This window comes from Crocuta crocuta, unplaced genomic scaffold (genome assembly GCF_008692635.1).
Source record: "Crocuta crocuta isolate KB4526 unplaced genomic scaffold, BGI_CrCroc_1.0 scaffold219, whole genome shotgun sequence".
In the NCBI taxonomy this organism is placed as follows: Eukaryota; Metazoa; Chordata; class Mammalia; order Carnivora; family Hyaenidae; genus Crocuta; species Crocuta crocuta.
This window is the reverse complement of record NW_027551572.1, coordinates 3,879,412-3,897,376: the sequence shown is the minus strand read 5'-3', so window position 1 is coordinate 3,897,376 and position 17,965 is coordinate 3,879,412. Positions and strand designations below refer to the sequence as shown.

At 37.4% G+C, this 17,965-nt stretch overlaps 1 protein-coding gene across 1 annotated transcript; it reads right to left on the bottom strand.

The window, feature by feature from the left end:
- KLHL41 (kelch like family member 41) lies at positions 1 to 16,588 on the bottom strand. The gene is made up of 6 exons (XM_077751123.1): positions 15,479 to 16,588; positions 11,159 to 11,316; positions 10,907 to 11,014; positions 7,237 to 7,422; positions 4,958 to 5,104; positions 1 to 310 (listed from the first exon to the last, which is right to left on the bottom strand). The coding sequence occupies exons 1-6, from the start codon at positions 16,586 to 16,588 to the stop codon at positions 199 to 201; spliced, it is 1,821 nt and encodes a 606-aa protein (XP_077607249.1). The 3' UTR covers positions 1 to 198.
- Between the last annotated feature and the right edge of the window lie 1,377 nt (positions 16,589 to 17,965).

Here is a 17,965-nt window from a genome sequence, read left to right as displayed (position 1 = left end):
AGAAAATGGTTTTAAAAAATGATCATTACATTGAAGATTCAATGACTGAGGTTTTGACACCCACTACTAACCTCATGGACAGTAATTAGTGAATAATTTCTACATGAATCTCTGTATAGGCTTTTGAAAACATAATAAATTAAAGCCCTATTATCCAAACAAACCACATTCCATTCTATTGTTTTTTCACCTCCCAGTTTATAGTTTAGACAGTTTGAAGAGGTTTAAACGTGTTGCTAGGCAACTAGCTCCTGAAGCATAACGTATTTCCTTCAACATCCCAGCCCATTCTTTTTTATCATCTTCATACCTGATGGAGAAAAAAAAAAAAGTAATCAATACGTAGTTTTTAAATAGATAGTTCTGTACATTTCCTTGTATTAAATATATGAATGTGGGTCTTTGAGAAAACCCTATTGGCTCCTATCCAGAAGAGGACACGCCTGACTGGTACAGTAACATTTGAGTTCCTCCTCAAATATGCTTTCCCTGAGCCTATGTCTGAACTACTGCCATGGTATTTAATCTGGATGCTTAGGCAGTTAAGCCTTCTCTGGGAATCAAAGACTTTTCAGAGATGAAGAGTAATAGTTATGCAATCAGTTATTTGCATTTGGACTAATAAAGATGGCTGGTCTCTATGTCAAAGTCAGAACTGGAAAGTACAGGGACAGCTAGTCACCTTGATTATAATTTCAGTCATTCACATACAGTTGTGCCCAGCATGCCAGCTGACGCCAGTGATCACTCCAGAAGAATTCATTCCCTTCTGCCTTATTGTCCTGTGTGAGTACTGTGGGATTTTTGCATTTGATGTTAGGTAAGAACTAATGTTAAGTTGTTCCCTCAGGGAATATTCACCGTTATAAAGATACAGGAACTTGAATTGCTTTGAAATATGTGTGCCTCTACTCTGCCTGGTGCCTGGAATGCCTTCTCTGCATGAGGAATTCCTAAATGCTGCCCTCTCTGAAGCCTTTTTTGCCTTCCTCAAGCAGAGTTTGTAGCTTTCCCTTCATTTCTCACAGTGTCTTTTATATAGTATTTATTATAGCAGTTATCATTCTATTTAAAAATTTCCCCCATATTTATGTCCTCCACAAGCTCAAGGGTATTTGAGGGGAAACAATGTATCTTATTCACCTTCGTATTTTTCCCACACCAGAAGCTATCAATACTTGGCACATACCCCCAAATCATTCAATGATGATGATGATTTAAAGTAATAATTTTTAAAATTAGCTGACACTTAGGCAGAGAAGGACAAATATCATATGTTTGCACGTATAGGAGGATTAGGAGGAACTTGACGGAGGAACAAGGGGGAGAAGAAGGGCGGAAATGGTGGGGGAAAAGGAGAGAGGCAAACCATGAGAGACTCTTGAATGCTGACAAAAACTGAGGACTGATGGATGTGGGGGGAGGGGAGGATGGGCATGGAGGAGGGCACTTTGGGGATGAGCACTGAGTGTTATGTGGAAACTAATTTGACAATAAACTATTTGTACAAAAAAAAAAAATTAGCTGACACTTATGTAAGATATATGCTATCTGACTTAATTTTATCAATAATCCAAATTGAATTTTCAAGATTTGTACTGTGCACCAAGTGAATTTTATGTTGAGAAAAGTAGCGAAAAATATTTTAACCACTAGTAGAGGGAAGAACCTTAATTATCTGTACAAAATTTCAGGCAACAGATTAAAAGATAAAGAACGGTTTTAAATGACTTAATGAAAAAGTGACCACATTTATTCAATAGCAGGTTAAATAAGGCTTAAAAGCATTTGCTTCCTGACAGTTTTATTTTTACTTTAAGCTTGGTCAATTCTATTTTTTTTTCAGAATTTTTTTTTTAAATGTTTTATTTATTTCTAGGAGAGAGAGAGAGAGAGAGACAGCGTGAGCAGGGGAGGGTCAGAGAGAGAGGGAGTCACAGACTGAAACAGGCTCCAGGCTCTGAGCCGGCAGTCAGCACAGAGCCCGACGCGGGCCTCGAACCCACGAACCGCGAGATCATGACCTAAGCGAAAGTCAGACGCTTAACCGACTAAGCCACCCAGGCGCCCCAAGCTTGGTCAATTCTAAATAACGGAAAGAGTTCAACAAAAAATACAAGAGTGGAGGGTTTTTGGTTTTTTACACATCACACTAAGAAGATCTATAATGTCATATACCGATAGTTTTCATCTCTTATTTTCATCTCTACAAGTGTGAGTAGAGATCCCCCAGGAAGTTGAGGACAAGTGGGCAGCACCTTTCTGGAGATCAGTGGCTTTCAACTTTGTTTTTTTTTTAATGTTTCAAGTCTTTATTTAAATCCTAGTTTGTGACATATCGTGTAATATTAGTTTTAGGAGAATTTAAGCAGCTGTCAGCTTTAGTGCACATCTGAGTCACCTTGAGGGAGGTCTTGCTAGAACACAGACGACTGGACCCCCCAACCCCTAGAGTTTTAGTAGATTTGAGGTAAGGCCTGAGAATGTGCATTTTAACAAGTACACAGGTGCTGATGCTGCCTTGGAAACCACAGCAGATCACTGGTTCTCAAACTTGTCTTACACATTTGGAACCACCTAGAGACATTAAAAATATTGATGCCTGAGTCCTACTCCCAGAGACTGATTTAACTGGTATAGAGTATGGCCTCGGCATGAACATTGTTTAAAGTTCTCGATGTGATTCTAATACACAGCAAGATTTGAGAATTATTGCTCTGGATTTTATCGCCCAAGTGGAAAACCATTTCGCATTTAAAATTTTACAGCCAAGCAGACAGCGATGAATGCATCTTGCCTTTCCCCAGTTTAGTGGTTCCCAAACTTGTCTGCACTTTAGAATCATCCAGGGGTCTTTTGGAAGTTTCAAAGCCCAGACCATACCCTAGAAAATGAAATCATAGTCCACAGAGGTAGGACAGAGGTGTTGATACCTTTTGAAACTCCCTACGTGATTCCAGTGAGCAAACAACTTTGGGAACCACCGTCGTAATTGCAAAATAAAACATAATCAGAGAGGATCCCACTTTCAGGCTCCCCTCAGTAACATAAGGGCTACTTTTAGCAGGAGATGCCCTACTTTGCTGCCTACAACATCCTCCTGCTGAAGCAACTTGGCTTTTGACCCCCGTTAGGAATGATAATGGCTCACGTGGGATTCAGTTCATTGATAGCACCATTCCCTAACACCAGTGTTTCTCGACCCTGGCTGCATAGTAGAATCACCTGCAAAGGTTTTGGGGCCGAACTGCAGAAATCCCGATTTAATTGGGCTGCATTAAGGTCCAGGTGCTGGTATATTTTAAAAGCATCCCAGGTGATTTTTTAACATGCAGGCCAGGGTTAAGAATCACTGCCTATTCACTCTTTGTGCTTATCCCAGTTTTCCAAAAATCCTAACTTTCTCAGCCTTCCATTATTTCATTCTTTTTTTCTCTTCTGCTTCCAGCCTTTTTCCATCTCAACTTCTCCCAAAGTCTAGCCTCTTTCCTCCCTGGAAATCGCTGGTTTCTTTTCACTCCTCCTCCTCTTTTGGGGTAGAGGGAGAGGAGTAATACTTAACTTCCCTTTATAGCCACTTTTTCCTTGCCTTCTATACCGCTATTTACTATTATAACAACACAAGGAAATGATGTTTGATGCATAAAGTAATTCCAGTCTGTCAGCCTTTCAGCTCACCAGGGAATAAGGCATGTGCTGGGTGAAGTATAGAAGGAATAATATCCACTTTCCACTCTCAGCCTTGATGGTCTGCCTTCACTGATAGCTCTTCCAAAGCTATCCCTACAAATGTAAATGTGTGAGCAAACCACCTGGGAGTCTTGTTAAAATGAAGATACTGATTAAGTTTGAGGTGAAGCCTGGGATTCTGCATTTCTAAGAAGCTCTCATAAGATGCCACCACTGCTGGTCCATAGACCATACTTTGCATATCAAGGTTCCAGACAATTTGGTGACAGGCCAGGGAAGGGCATCCATACTTGAGAGTGGGGGCTGGCCTTTAAGCTGAGAGGGAAAGCATGAGTTTGGCAGTTTCTGGATGAGTGTAGTATGAACTCATTAATGCTAACCTCAGGCAACTGAGGTCTATTTCCTATAAATTTTTATAAGCAAGCACAGTGCCCAGGCTGAAGGCAGCAGGTGCCATTTGACAGACACATGTGGCATCCTAACGGTAACCAGACATCTGCATACTGTATGCCCTGCCCCAACCGTGTGACTCTCTATGACACAACCTAGACTTCTGCTCCCAAGACTTCCTGTATGCACCCTGTCTCCAGAGGACATTCACTGCATTAGAAACTATGGTAAAATTCACCACCCCCCACACACTGTATAAATACTACATTCATTTTAAACTTAACTTTAAAATACTCAACTGAGTAACAACTGCAAGTGTCATAACTTGGGAGACCTGCCCAGCATCTATCTGAGAGGTAAATGGATTGCTCCTTTTCACTTGTTTCTTTTTTAAAAAGCTTTTGTAACTGAATCCTCACAACTGAAAAACCATTTAAATTAGATTCAAAATAGAACTAATGAATTAATGGAAAACTCAAGAAGTTAAATGTTTCTTCAGAACTCTTAGGAAATAAAGTACCCTCTGGTGGAAAGGTTTGAAAAGCAGCCTTTGCTCTACTGGATGCCTAGTGTATTACACTTTCAGAGCTGGAGTAGAGCTTTATTAATCAACAGTCCGAATCTCATTTTACTGGTTAAGAACCGGGCCTAGATAAATTCTTTCCCAAGCACACAGCTAATTAGAAGCAGTACTTGATCATCAAGTAAGTGGCACGTGCAAAAGTTCAATTAGGTTCGAAAAGTATTAAGTATACTACCAAGCATACTTGTTGGGAAAGTCTGGCCTACTCTTTACTGAAAAATTGTTTGTTTCATCGGTTATCAGTTATTTGATTTAATATTTGGTCCAGAAGAATTGGGAGTCAGAAAAACTTACTTCCATATGTCATTGACTTCAGTGGGTGCAAACTCTTTAGACTCCAGCTGAATCATGGCAAAACCACCGATGGCATACAGGGATCCAGCCAGGCTGACCAAACTGATGGAACTTCTCTCTTGGGGAAATTCAGTCATTACTTCCCATCTAGGAATCAATTGAAAATACAGTTAATGTAAAACCTAGGGAAAGGCCAGATTTATGAACAATTATGTGAAATTATAATTTAAAAATTCAAGTAGCAAAGGCATCTAAAATTAGATGATTAAATTTGCTACTGAAAAATAGCTAAATGTGTCTTTATTTGAAAGATGTAACCAGATTAAATATAAAGTCCTCACTATGTCAATCTTGGAATATTTCACCTTCACCAATTAGCATGTTCAGCAACAGTTATCAATTATGTGTGCCGTAAACTGGGGGTTTGGTGCCGTTCAAGGGCTCCTAGGTCTTACTGAGCTGATTTCATTTGAATGGTAATACAAGTTTTTGAAACCTCTGATTTCCATCATTTCTCAAGACATTTCTAAATCCTTTGCAGTAAAGGCAAGTAATTAACCTAGTTTAGAAGCTAGAGTTGGCAATTTTCTTTTTAATGACTTCATCTTTTTAAATAAAGGATTCCAGGGAACTTTTTAATGTGTAAAGCCATATGAAATAGGACAACTCACGATAAAATCAATCAAATCAGTTGGAAGTATCAAGAATCTAGAATGCATTAGTCATTTTGGCAACTCTCTATTCTATTGCTTTGGCATTAAAAGTGGACCTTTCTCTAAACATATTATTTATTTTTCTAACTATACAAATAGCACATATACATTGTAGAATACCTGGAAATACAAAAAGGTATAGAAGAAAACAAATACCACCTATGATCATACCCTCCAGACATAATCATAAGCAACATTTTAATGTCATTTTGTTTTTTTCAAAAAGCATACAAATTTAAATATAAATGTCTAAACAAACACATGAAAAAGCTAAGAACATAGAGTTTATAGTTTTGTGTGCTGCTTCTTTAACTTCTTATGAGCGTTTGCCCATATGATAGTTTCAAAAACATGATTTTTAATGACCATTTAAATCCCCTCTCATAAAAGTTCCTTGGTGATTTTCACATACTAAAGTGAATTTTGTGGGGTGACTGGGTGGCTCAGTCAGTTAAGCGTCTGACTGCGGCTCAGGTCATGATCTCACGGTTTGTGGGTTTGAGCCCCACATCAGGCTCTGTGCTGACAGGTAGCTCAGAGCCTGGAGCCTGTTTCAGATTTCTGTATCTCCCTCTCTCTCTGACCCTCCCCTGCTCACATTCTCTCTCTCTCTCTCTCTCAGAAATAAATAAAACATTAAGAAAAAAATTTAAAAAATAAAGTGAATTTTGTAATCAGGCATACATGGTTCCTTAAAAAAGTAATGACAGTGCTCTAATTTTTCTTCATTGATAAACTAGGAGTGTAAAAACTATATACTTATCCGGATGAGTGAATTAAAAAATTTGAAGTAAGACTAATTTTACATAAAGAATATCTGTCAAATATCTTTTCATATTAACTTTAAGCCAATAAAAGCTTATAAGTGAAAATTTTAAGGAAAATTATTATAAAGAGCATAAAAGAATTAAACATTTGAAGTATTCGTGCTTAGGGGTGCCTGGGTGGCTCAGTCGGTTAAGCGTCTGACTTTGGCTCAGGTCATGATCTCACGGTTTGTGGGTTCGGGCCCCGTGTTGGGCTCTGTGCTGACAGCTAGCTCAGAGTCTGGAGCCTGCTTCTGATTCTGTGTCTCCCTCTCTCTCTGACCCTCCCCTGCTCATGCTGTCTCTCTCTCTCAGAAATAAATAAAACATTAAAAAAATTTTTTTTGAAGTATTCATGCTTTACAAATATCATAAGCTAAGTGGAGGTCTTTTCATCCCTGAAGAAACTACCTATTTCAAATCAAAACACCGTATGGAGACATGAATATCCATTCACGTGTATATAATTATTCAGAAGTATTACCTTTGAATGACTAAATTCATAAAGTTAAGTACAAACAAGGATAAATTGAACATGCCAACATTAACTTGAGGCTTATGTGTTCCAAGTTGCAGGCACCCGTAATGCATCAAAATGTTAGGCATTTCACACCCTAGAACAGCAGACAGAACCCTGGTACTTATCTTAATCCTTGCCTTCCCGCCCTCCTCTCCCCATGTCCTAATCAGAAAGCCTACTTTTCATCCAAATTTAAAAAGTAGAGTGATTCATATGCACTGGTAAGATACAGCAACTCACTTGTTGGTTATGAGGTCAAAAGCTTCTACTGAAGCTGAAAGACCATCTTCGGTGACGCCTCCTGCAATCACAATCTTGCCCTTATGTATGGCCACTCCGAACATGGAACGAGGGGTTTTCATTGGAGCCAGATCTTTCCAGTCTCCTTTTTTTGGGTTGTAGATAAACACTCTGTTTGTACACTTTCTGTAAACACAAAAGACAACAAAATGGTCTTTTAGAACCTTCCTTTTCTGAAAGAAGAGATTTTACTAATCATTTAACTTTGCTTCCCATCTCAGATACATAAAGCAGAATTAGAAAAACTCAAAAGTACTCTGAATCTGAACGTATGACACAAGTGAAGGACAACAGCAAAGGTGGGGACTGAAACGACGTTATGCTTAAGCATACTCCTGGACGGCAGAGTACCTTTCCCTTCGGCAGCTGCCCAGAGGAGGTTTTAATCCTATGCTGCTAAATTCAACAGAAGACACAAATAGCGTTAAAAAAAATTCATAAACCCTTTTTGTGCCAAGTAACAAAAATGTTAAGTTTATTTTATTGTTTGAGCCTCCTAGGAATGAATAAGTTAATTAAAAAAATAATTAGGTATGAAAGTACCTATTTTAAATTTAATTCCATAATATGATGGCTTATTTCATTTTAGCATACTACTAATATACCAGTGCATTTTAAGAAATCTGGGACTATAGATTAGACAACTAGTCCTCTGAATAGATAGGTGAGTAAGGAGAGCAGTTTTATATGCTAAATGTACTCATCTGAATTATTCTTAGTATGTTCCTCAGAGTTCCTTAATGTTAACCATAACTTACCGATGGGAGTTCAAATGGTAAATAATAATTGATCAACTGGATATATTTATGGGCTTTTTTGTTTACTTTTTGTTATTTTAAAGTAAGCTCTGTGCCCAATGTGGGGCTCGAGCTGGCAGCCACAAGACTGAGAATCGTGTGCTGTAGCAGCTGAGCCAGCCAGGTGCCCCTGGATATATCTGGTAAAGTCAAAAAGCAAACAAACAAAACTCACAATGTTTTAGGAAAACAACTTTTTTCTTTAGTCTTATGAAAGACCAGATATCTGGAGTAGAAGCATTTCCTCTAATATTTGACTATGAGTATTATTTTATAAAACTTCTTGACAAGGGCATGATACAAAATCATGTTCTTCAAATTCAGTGGTATTAACTAGTGAGATTTAGTGCTTACTTTTAGATAATGACTCATTTCAAAGTTCTTTGGCATTCGTCAAGCAATGCTGTCTTGGTTAATCATATTCTCAAGATTAATATATTCTTACCAACAAGACCTGTATGCTTCTTACTGACATATCAATTTCCTAGTTACTAATACCACTTGAAGGAAACAATTTAAATCATTTGGCAGGGTCACTAGATTTTCAAAGTCAGAATACTGCTTAATACACATTTTCCATTCCATTTACTCAGGAAAAATACCCCAAATAAGATTTTACACTAAGTTTTGTAATATGGCCTTCCTTTAAATGATGGGAATGACTGGGATTAAGGAAAATATTAACATATCAAATATGTTATCTTTGAATTTGGATAGACTGTATAAAAACCCATTGTTTTTTTAAAAAAATTTTTAAATATTTTAAAATTTATTATTGAGGGACAGACAGACAGCATGGTGGGGGGGAGGGGTTGAGAGAGGAGGAGACACAGAATCTGAAGGAGGCTCCAGCCTCTGAGCTGTTAGCACAGAGCCTGACGCGGGGCTCGAACTCACAAACTGCGAGATCATGACCTGAGCCGAAGTTGGACGCTTAACCAATTGAGCCACCCAGGTGCCCCCAAAACCCATTGTTTTTTTAAACAATTAGTCATTTATTTTTATTTTATTTTTTAATTGAAGTATAACTGATATACCATATCATATTAATTTCAGATGTACATCATAGTGATTTGATATTTTTATACATTATGAAATGATCCCCCTAGGTAAGTCTAGTTACCATGTGTCGCCATACAAAGTTGTTACAATATTATTGACTACATTCCCTATGCTGTATATTACTTTCCCTTGAGTTATCTTATAACTGGAAATTTGTACCTCTCAGTCCCCTTTACCTATCTCACCCGTCCCCAGCACCTCCCCGCCCTGGTAACCACCAGTTTGTTGTCTGTATCAGTGAGTCTGTTTCTGTTCTGTTTTTTTTTGTTTGTTTGTTTGGTTTTTTTTTTTGCTTTTTAGGTGCCCATTGCTTTTTAAAATCACATTTCCTGTGCTATTTGTCATTTTAACTTAATAATAACCATTAATTATTAACTCAGAATATAGAGTTATTTCTAGCACATTTCCATATTCTACTCTCCCTTCCTGCTTTGCCCTTATAATTCTTAATTCTGGCTCCCTTTCCAGGATTATCTCTATTTGTTAAGCAGCTTGGGCAAATGAGCACAAGCCAAATTAGGCAGAGTTTTCAGGTGCAGGAAATTAATTCTCACTATTTAAGCTGAAAATCTTCATTTTACCAGACAGGCTCCTGACTTAACTGACTGACTTCTGGAGCATTCTGAAGTCATTTCTCCCTTTAAGTAACAAGATCTTTTTCCTAATTATCTATCTCTTGAGAAGTGCCTAGAAATCAAATTATATGAACCTTCATCCTGTTTGTCTCACAAGAAACGGCACCAGTGAGGGTACCAGATGTAGCTGTTCTGTTTGATCTGTGCCTCTTTGTGACCATTTTAAAATATTTTGACTATCAACTCTGTCCAGGAGTAAATTAGTGAAACATTGTTTAGGAAATAACTGCTCTCTTTTCTGTCACCATGCTCTTCAGTTTTAAACTCACCTATCTAAATTCTCTCTTATGAATGTAAAGTACAAATCCATGATATTTTAATGCACTATTGCTTTAGCCATTATATTTTAGATATAACATTAAAATGGTACACCTAATTTTTAGCTAGTTATGGCCAAAAGACTAAGAAAGCCCACTGGCTTTAATGTGGTGAAATAAAATGAAAAACTAGCCAAATTAAAGACTTGATTATGGGGGCGCCTGGGTGGCTCAGTTGGTTAAACATCTGACTTTTGGTTTCGGCTCAGGTCATGATCTTTTGGTCGTGGATTCGAGCCCCACATTGTGCAGAGCCTGCTTGTGCTCTCTCTCTCTAAATAAATAAATAAGTAAATAAATAAATAAATGAATAAATAAACTTAAAAAAAAGAAAGACTTGATTAGGCTCCTAAATGCTGCTTTTCCACTGTAAGAATGCTTATGATAGAGGTATCATGCTACTTCCTAGCAATATGCTGAATATCTCCACATTTACTTTAGCAACTTTTATTTTTTGATACTTTAGCAATTTTTAAATTTTATGCAGCTTCCCTTGAGAAATCATTTATAATACCTTCCAATAGCTTTTCAGAATTTTATTTTGAAACTTTCACTTCGAAAATATTACAAGTGAGAACCAAGTCTCATTTCAGTCCATAGATTCAGATGAAAGGAGGGAAGAACTCTTGCAATAAAAAAAATCATTTGGAGGGGTGCCTGGCTGGCTCAATCAGTAAAGTATGCAACTCTTGATCTCAGGATTGTGAGTTCAAGTCCCCATTGTGAGTAGAGCTTACTTACAAAAATGTTAAAAGAAAATCATTTGAATGTAAACCATAAGGAGAATTTAGGTACTTACTTGTCATCTGTCTTTCCTCCGAGACAATATATATTTCCCTTATGTGAAATGACACTATGGCCATAGACTTTGATAGGCAGTTTCTTAACTTCATTCCACTTTGCAGTCCTGCAATGAAAAGATGGTAGAATTTCTATGCTTTAAAAAACTTTTTCTGTGCTTTCAGTTAACTCTAGGTTCTAAAGCTATGAATACGTAATAGGCATTCATACATGCGAATGCTTAGGAAACAGGAATGTCATGCCAACTTACACGGGATCATAGCATAATACTGAATCCAGCGAAGCCTCTGTTTGAAGGTCTTTGCCTGCAACTACATAGATTTTGTCATCTACCTCTCCCAGACCGAAGAGACACCTGGCTGATGGCAGAGGTGGAAGTCCAACCCATTCAGATGCTATGTTATCAAGCTGAAAGAAAAATATATGAGGAATTGTGTAGCTTGTTAGAAAAGAGTTACAGTTGTTCCAAGAAATATGCTATATTCTATGTGTTGTTTAGAATACACTGAGATAGTGGGGCGCCTGGGTGGTTCAGATGGTTAAGCATATGACTCTTGGTTTTGGCTCATTTCACAGTTTGTGAAATTGAGCCCTGCATCAGGCTTTTTGCGAATGGCATGGAGCCTGCTTGGGATTCTCTCTCTGCCTCTACCCTCCATCATAGTTTACATCTGGATTACCAAGAAAAATGAGAATTTCTACTCGGTTTACCAAAATAGCTAAAAGTATCAAAATCTGGAAAAAGAAAAGAGAGAACAGAGTCACTAGAGGTCAGTTAGAACTGTGAGGTTTCAGGGCGCCTGGGTGGCTTAGTCGGTTGAGCGTCCGACTTTCGCTTAGGTCATGATCTCGCGGTTCGTGGGTTCGAGCCCCGCGTCGGGCTCTGTGCTGACTGCCAGCTCAGAGCCTGGAGCTGGCTTCAGTCTGTGACTCTCTCTCTGACCCTCCCCTGCTCACGCTGTCTCTCTCTCTCTCTCTCCTAGAAATAAATAAGACATTAAAAAATTAAAAAAAAAAAAAGAACTGTGAGGTTTCTTGTCAAGCTTTCTTCCCATGTCGTCTTGTTCAGGTTCAAAAAAAGCATCATAATACTGTTAATAGCGCATGGGGAGAGAGATGTTGTGACTGTGGGGAGGGTGTGTATGAGTGCCCCCCGAATGCTATATTTAACATGCTCCCCAAGCCGGCATCCAGGACAGCTGGACCTGTCGCTCAGTCCACAGACAACTGGGATGTTAGGCAATATCTTTTTTCTTTTCTTCAAAATTGTGTAGGTTTCTCTCTGTTTCCCTTTATGATTTCTGACATAGGCAGGTGTTCTAGCTATAACCTCCCAGCCTTTTGTTGGAAGACATTGGAAAAACCCTTGTCTCTATCTCTTTTTAAAATTGTACTAGGAAGTAACTTGCTTGTGTTTGCTACTGCTACTTCTGCAAGCCTCAGACAGCTCTCTAGGTGCCCATGCTCTCGGGTAGGTAATTCTGGTGTGGGGGGCATCAGGTTCAGCACTTACTATTGGTGATTTTACATTTTTCCACTTTGCATTTTAGGACACGAAAGCATGAGAAAATTGCTTTCTGAAGGAGTGCAGTTACAGATTTGTTGTCCGCTCTAATGCTATGTCCGTGTAACAGAAGAAGGAATAAACCCCAGAATAATTGGATTCAAGAGTAGGTGCAGATAATAAAGGCTGCGGTCAAGGGAAGGTCTCTGTAGAAGCCTATGTATAGTTCAGCTCGTAACTTTGGTTAAAGCAAAGTACTAATTAAAACTCGGTAAGATGAGCAATTTAATCCTCACATGTGCATTGTTAAGTCTGCATTCACGAATTTTAACATCTAGGTTGTGACCACTAACGTTTTCATTTTTGAAAAAAAAAATCCTTTCATCAAGAAGGTGGTGTGTAGTATAGTAGAAATAAGAATGAACATTTATGAGGTTTTGACTCTGTGACAGGCTGCATGTTGAACTTTACACAGGTAATTTCATTCAGTTGTCCAGGATTATTATCTCCATTTTACAGACGAGAAAACTGAGGCACAGAAAGGTGAAATAACTGGCCCAAGCTCACAGAGCTTTTAAGTGATATTTATATACAAGCTATATAAAGCCATTGTTTGTTTTTTAAAAATGGGAAGAGCAGCCATCATGATCCCAGACTGGTGAGCTGACTGCCCACGCTGTATAGCACTGTCTGCATCGCCATCCTCTCCCCAGTTAGGGCACTTACTACAGCAGATGCAACAGTAGACTGTCTACTAGGCTCTTCTATAGATGACCTGTCAAGCCGTTTAACCTGTCTGGCTCCAGTTTCCTCATCCTTATAATCAGGGTTTGGACCTAGATTACTTTAAGATGAGATCCTGTTCAAAGATTTGATGAATCTATTAATTCTATGAAAAACAAAACGAACAACACTCTCTTATCCAGGTAAAATATTCTCATAATCTATTTATAGTACACAATCAAAGATCATATTACTCCTAACTTAATACATTTTAAACGGATGTGATCGAGCAGAAAAACATAATATAAAACCTGAAATTCTCATACATATATTTTCTTGTGAGTCATAAATAACCCTTCTTACAGTCAGGTGTGTTTATCCGGCATCTTGTTGCACTATTTGTCCCTTTTAAAAGAAGCAAGGCATGGGCAATGACAAAGGGTTGACCTTTTCAACTTTGTGTAACTGTTTTTGTAGCTATAAAGAGCATCGAACAGGTTTCTTGAACCAGAAGTGAGAGGCTGTGCCCATAAAAGTAAGAGTAGTCGGCGATCAAAAAGAATGAAATTTTGCCATTTGCAACATGGATGAAACTAGAGTGTATTATGCTAAATGAAATAAATCAGTCAGAGAAAGACAAATATATGATTTCACTCATGTGGAATTTAAAAAACAAAACAGATGAACATTGGGGAAGCAAAAATAAGATAAAAACAGAGAGGGAGACAAACCATAAGAGACTCTTAAAGACAGAGAACAACAAACTGAGGGTTGCTGGAGGGGTTGGGGGTGGGGGGATGGGCTAAATCGAGGGCATTAAGGAAGACACTTGTTGGGATGAGCACTGGGTGTTATATGTAAGTGATGAATAAATAAATTCTGTTCCTGAAATCATTATTACACCATATGTTAACTAACATGGATTTAAATTAAAAATAAAAAACGAGTAGTAGCAGGATGGAAGAGAATAAAGATAACGCTAAGTATTCCTTGATCTATGATTCCTAGATACCTGTCTGTCCATTTGTGTTTTGATGTCATTTTTACTTCCTAGAAATAATTACTGCCTTTTAAGTTCAATTTGTCTTTTCTGAAATTTCACTGATTTTAAAAGTAGAGCTTGGGAAATTTTCTGGCATGCATTCAAACACTTGGGATTATAGCTTCTATTTTACTTTTATATTTGATGGTAACATTCTTCAATGGAACTTTGAAAATTAAGAACGATTAACATGTATGTTACATTTTTCAAGATTAGAAAAACCTGGTTAAAGGTAGTATTTTGTGAAGGCACAGGATGTCACACACTGAGAGCACACAGTGACTGTGGGATGACATTCTACACTTATCTTTGGCCTTTCCAGTTCAAGTGCCCATAAGCCTCAGGCCATGAGTAGTTATGACCTAAGCAGACTCTTCTGAGTTAGCTGTAAGCTACAAAGTAGTTTAAAAATTGGCATTATTAAAGATAAAGTTTAAGCCACCGATTGCTTCATAAACTGATAAAATATAATGTTTGATAATATGAAACAAACCTGCTTCAAACAAACTACAAAGAGTTTATTAGTTTGGAGGATTTGTTTTCTTGGACACTTCTGTGATTTCACAAAACGGATTAAATTGGAATAATGTCGAAGTACAACTCTGAACCAAATACATATATGATCACTTGCTTGTCATAAATAACAAATTATCATAAATAAACATTTCTAAATATAATTGATGAATTCAAATTTGTGACACCTGTGTAGTTTTTCCCAGAAGGTAACCCAAAGTGGGTAAATTAAGTTACATAAGTTCTCTTCATTTTCAACAAAATTATATTTTAGGCAGTAAAAGTAAATAACAGATACAATTTTACCCTTAAGAAACTTCAAATCTGCTTAAGAAAACCTGAAAAAAGGCTGAAAATTTGATCAATTATAATTTTTTGTAATGTGGAAAGTCCTACAACTTAGGGAAATATATTAACCTATTTAATAGGTTATAAGATTCAAGTTAGGTTTTACGAAAACACTGGGTTTTGAAGGATTACAGTCGCCATCAGCTATAAACTTAACATTGTGGGTAAAAGAGTATAAAGAAAATCCGAGTCATCACTTACACATTAATTAGAACTTCATTCTTCACCAAACCTTTCGTTAAATGTTAACAAGCAGTTAAATTAACTGATCTAAGTACTTCTGTCAGCTCTGTAAGTAGCAAAAGTGCAAGGGACACTGGAAGAGGACATCAAGTAGAGTAAAATGCAAGCAGCCTGAATAATTCACACATCAGGTAACTGGGTAGTAAACAGCAGCCTTTCCTTTATGCCTCTACTTTTATAAAACTAGCCCTTCTTACCTGGAAGAAGTAGGACTGTAGAGGTTGATCTTTATTTTCTTCATCCACATATAGTCCTCCGACCACATACACCTGATTTTGTTGGGTAACGATGCTAGAATGATTTCGGGGAATCTGTTCAGCAAGCGCAGTGAGGTAGCACTCATTTTCTGTGGGATCATAAGCCACGGCAGCTGTGTCATTCACCAAGAGGATGAGATCTTTGACAAACATTCCATGCCTGGGAATGTCATTCAGGTAACCAGGAAGTAAATCTTCATCACCAACATCACCATTCACCTCCCCAGCCCCAGCCTTCTCTGCATTTTTGCTGGGTTCTGGGAGTTTACCTGCAAAGGCATCTTTGAGAACTTTGATTTTTTTCTGGAGTTCTGGGTTGCTTTTAATTATATCATCTTTCTCAACATGATCTTTAAAATATTTTTCTGTCATAAGGCGAAAACGGATACAATCAAACACTTCGCTAAGGTTTTTGACCCTGTTTTCCTTGTCTGTTCGCACCCATTTCATCACCGCCTCAAATACTGCTTCTTCCTTCTCCACATTTAGGCTGTCATTTGAAATGACTGAGATCAGTTCCTGCGGAGATAGTTGCATAAAGTCCTCTTCTTTACAAATCTGTACAAAGCGATCAGACACAAATTCACGGGCAGAGATAGCGAGTCTTGGGCAGTCAAGAAGAAGTCCTAATCTTAAGATGGCTAGACAGTTACCAGGAGCAAGCCTTTTCTGAAGATAAGAAACACAGACAGTGAACACCGAGGGGATCTGAAAGCGGCTGGCCAAGGCAAAGATATCTTGCACGTTTCCATCGTTGAGATCAATACTGGCAGAGTACAGGTACTTGATGATTAAATCCAGCACAGCAGGATCCACATTATCTAATACTACCTCCTTTTTTTTCCCCTCATCAATTTCAGATAAAAAATACTCACGGAAGTAAGGACTACAAGCTGACAAAATCAATCTGTGACAAGGAAGACTTTTGTCACCTGCTTTTAGGGTGCAATCGATGAATTTTTTTTCTTCCAGGAGATCTTTTAGACCATCCTGAAGAAGGGTGGATTGGTAAAGCCGCAGTTCCTCTGTGAGTTCCCGCTGGGAATCCATTTTGTGAGTAACCTGGGTAAGGAAGGGGACACTGAAGGCCTTAGCTCCTCGCAGCACACAGGTCTAGCTGTAAAAAGGCAGATCAGTGTGCTTTGCCCAGCTTGAAGCCTTTGCAATTTAATCCTACCAGCTAAATATAGATACCAACTCTTAACAACGGGAATTTAGGAGAGCTAGTTTGGAAAGAAGAGTTGTTCTTGCAGCTGTTATAGATTGAAGGGAACAACTGGAACTTTTAATCACTAAGGAAACAGCTAAGAAACAGATTTAAACGAAGTGGAAAGCTTTAAAATACATAAAGCATTAGAGCATATGCCAATAAAAGCATGTTTAAATAAAATGGTTTATTGAGCTAACAGAAAACTGAATCATAAAAATGAGTCAGTCTGCTAAATATGGTCCAGTGGCAAACTCCCTGGCTGTCTGAATTAATGAAGCAAAGGTCAAGAATATGAGGTGAGTTCATCTGAATACTCATAAGCAAAATCTCTTTTCCAGTAAGTGTTACAAATTTTTATTTTCTCTTTAAAACAGTGGGATTTAGAATTTCCTTTTATGGGGAAACTTAAAGACTTCTATTTATGTATTATAATGTTATTTTTTAAAACCTTCAATAATAATACTCCATCATAACTGAAAAAAATAAATGCAGAGAAACTGCTAATTTTCTAAGACATTCTGAATTATCTTTATTCTCAACTGGAAAAACCCTAATTTGTACTGAATTAAATCATAAAATTATTTAATTTATTCATACCCTGCCTTGCTCTTCAAAGGATCCAATGTGGCAAACAATAATAAATCAAGTAAATTAAAGGCAAAAGGTTAAGAGGAATCATCAAAACCGGATAGAAATAGAAATAGTTAAAAGTCAACACTAGGGAAAGAAAAAACTCAAACAATTTGATTACTAAAGGTATTTTAAATGTTAAAAGATAACCTTTTATTAAATAAAAAGTTAAAATACAGCTATAACTCCATGAAAACAATGTCATCAACAGACCACAACAGACTCAGGAAGAAGTGCTTATATCACCTGCATAATTTGGAAAACAAGACTATATAATGAAAAAAAAAGAATATATAACTGAAATCATAATTTAAGTTCTTGATTATAAAAGAACACCATATTGGTTAGGGGATGCAGAAGTCATGATTTGAAAAAAAAAATTGATCCTTTGTTTATATGCAGATGACATTATACGCCTCTTCAGGAACTATTTGATTACAAAATTATATTGTTACATTTTCTGAGCTCAGTGGGGTATAGAAATACTGTATAATTTCAAATTTTGGTATTCATAAAAATGTTCAAAAGAATATAAGCTCCATGAAGACAGGAATTTTTTTCAGTTTGCTTGTTCAATGCTATAGTCC

Bases quoted from the DNA above. Each gene is read 5' to 3' on its own strand.
- KLHL41 (XM_077751123.1), bottom strand. From the start codon at position 16,588: ATGGATTCCCAGCGGGAACTCACAGAGGAACTGCGGCTTTACCAATCC. The intron at 11,015-11,158 runs GTAAGTTGGCAT...TTTTCATTGCAG, and splicing joins GTATTATGCTATGATCCCGT to GACTGCAAAGTGGAATGAAG. The intron at 7,423-10,906 runs GTAAGTACCTAA...TTGTGTTTACAG, and splicing joins GGAGGAAAGACAGATGACAA to AAAGTGTACAAACAGAGTGT.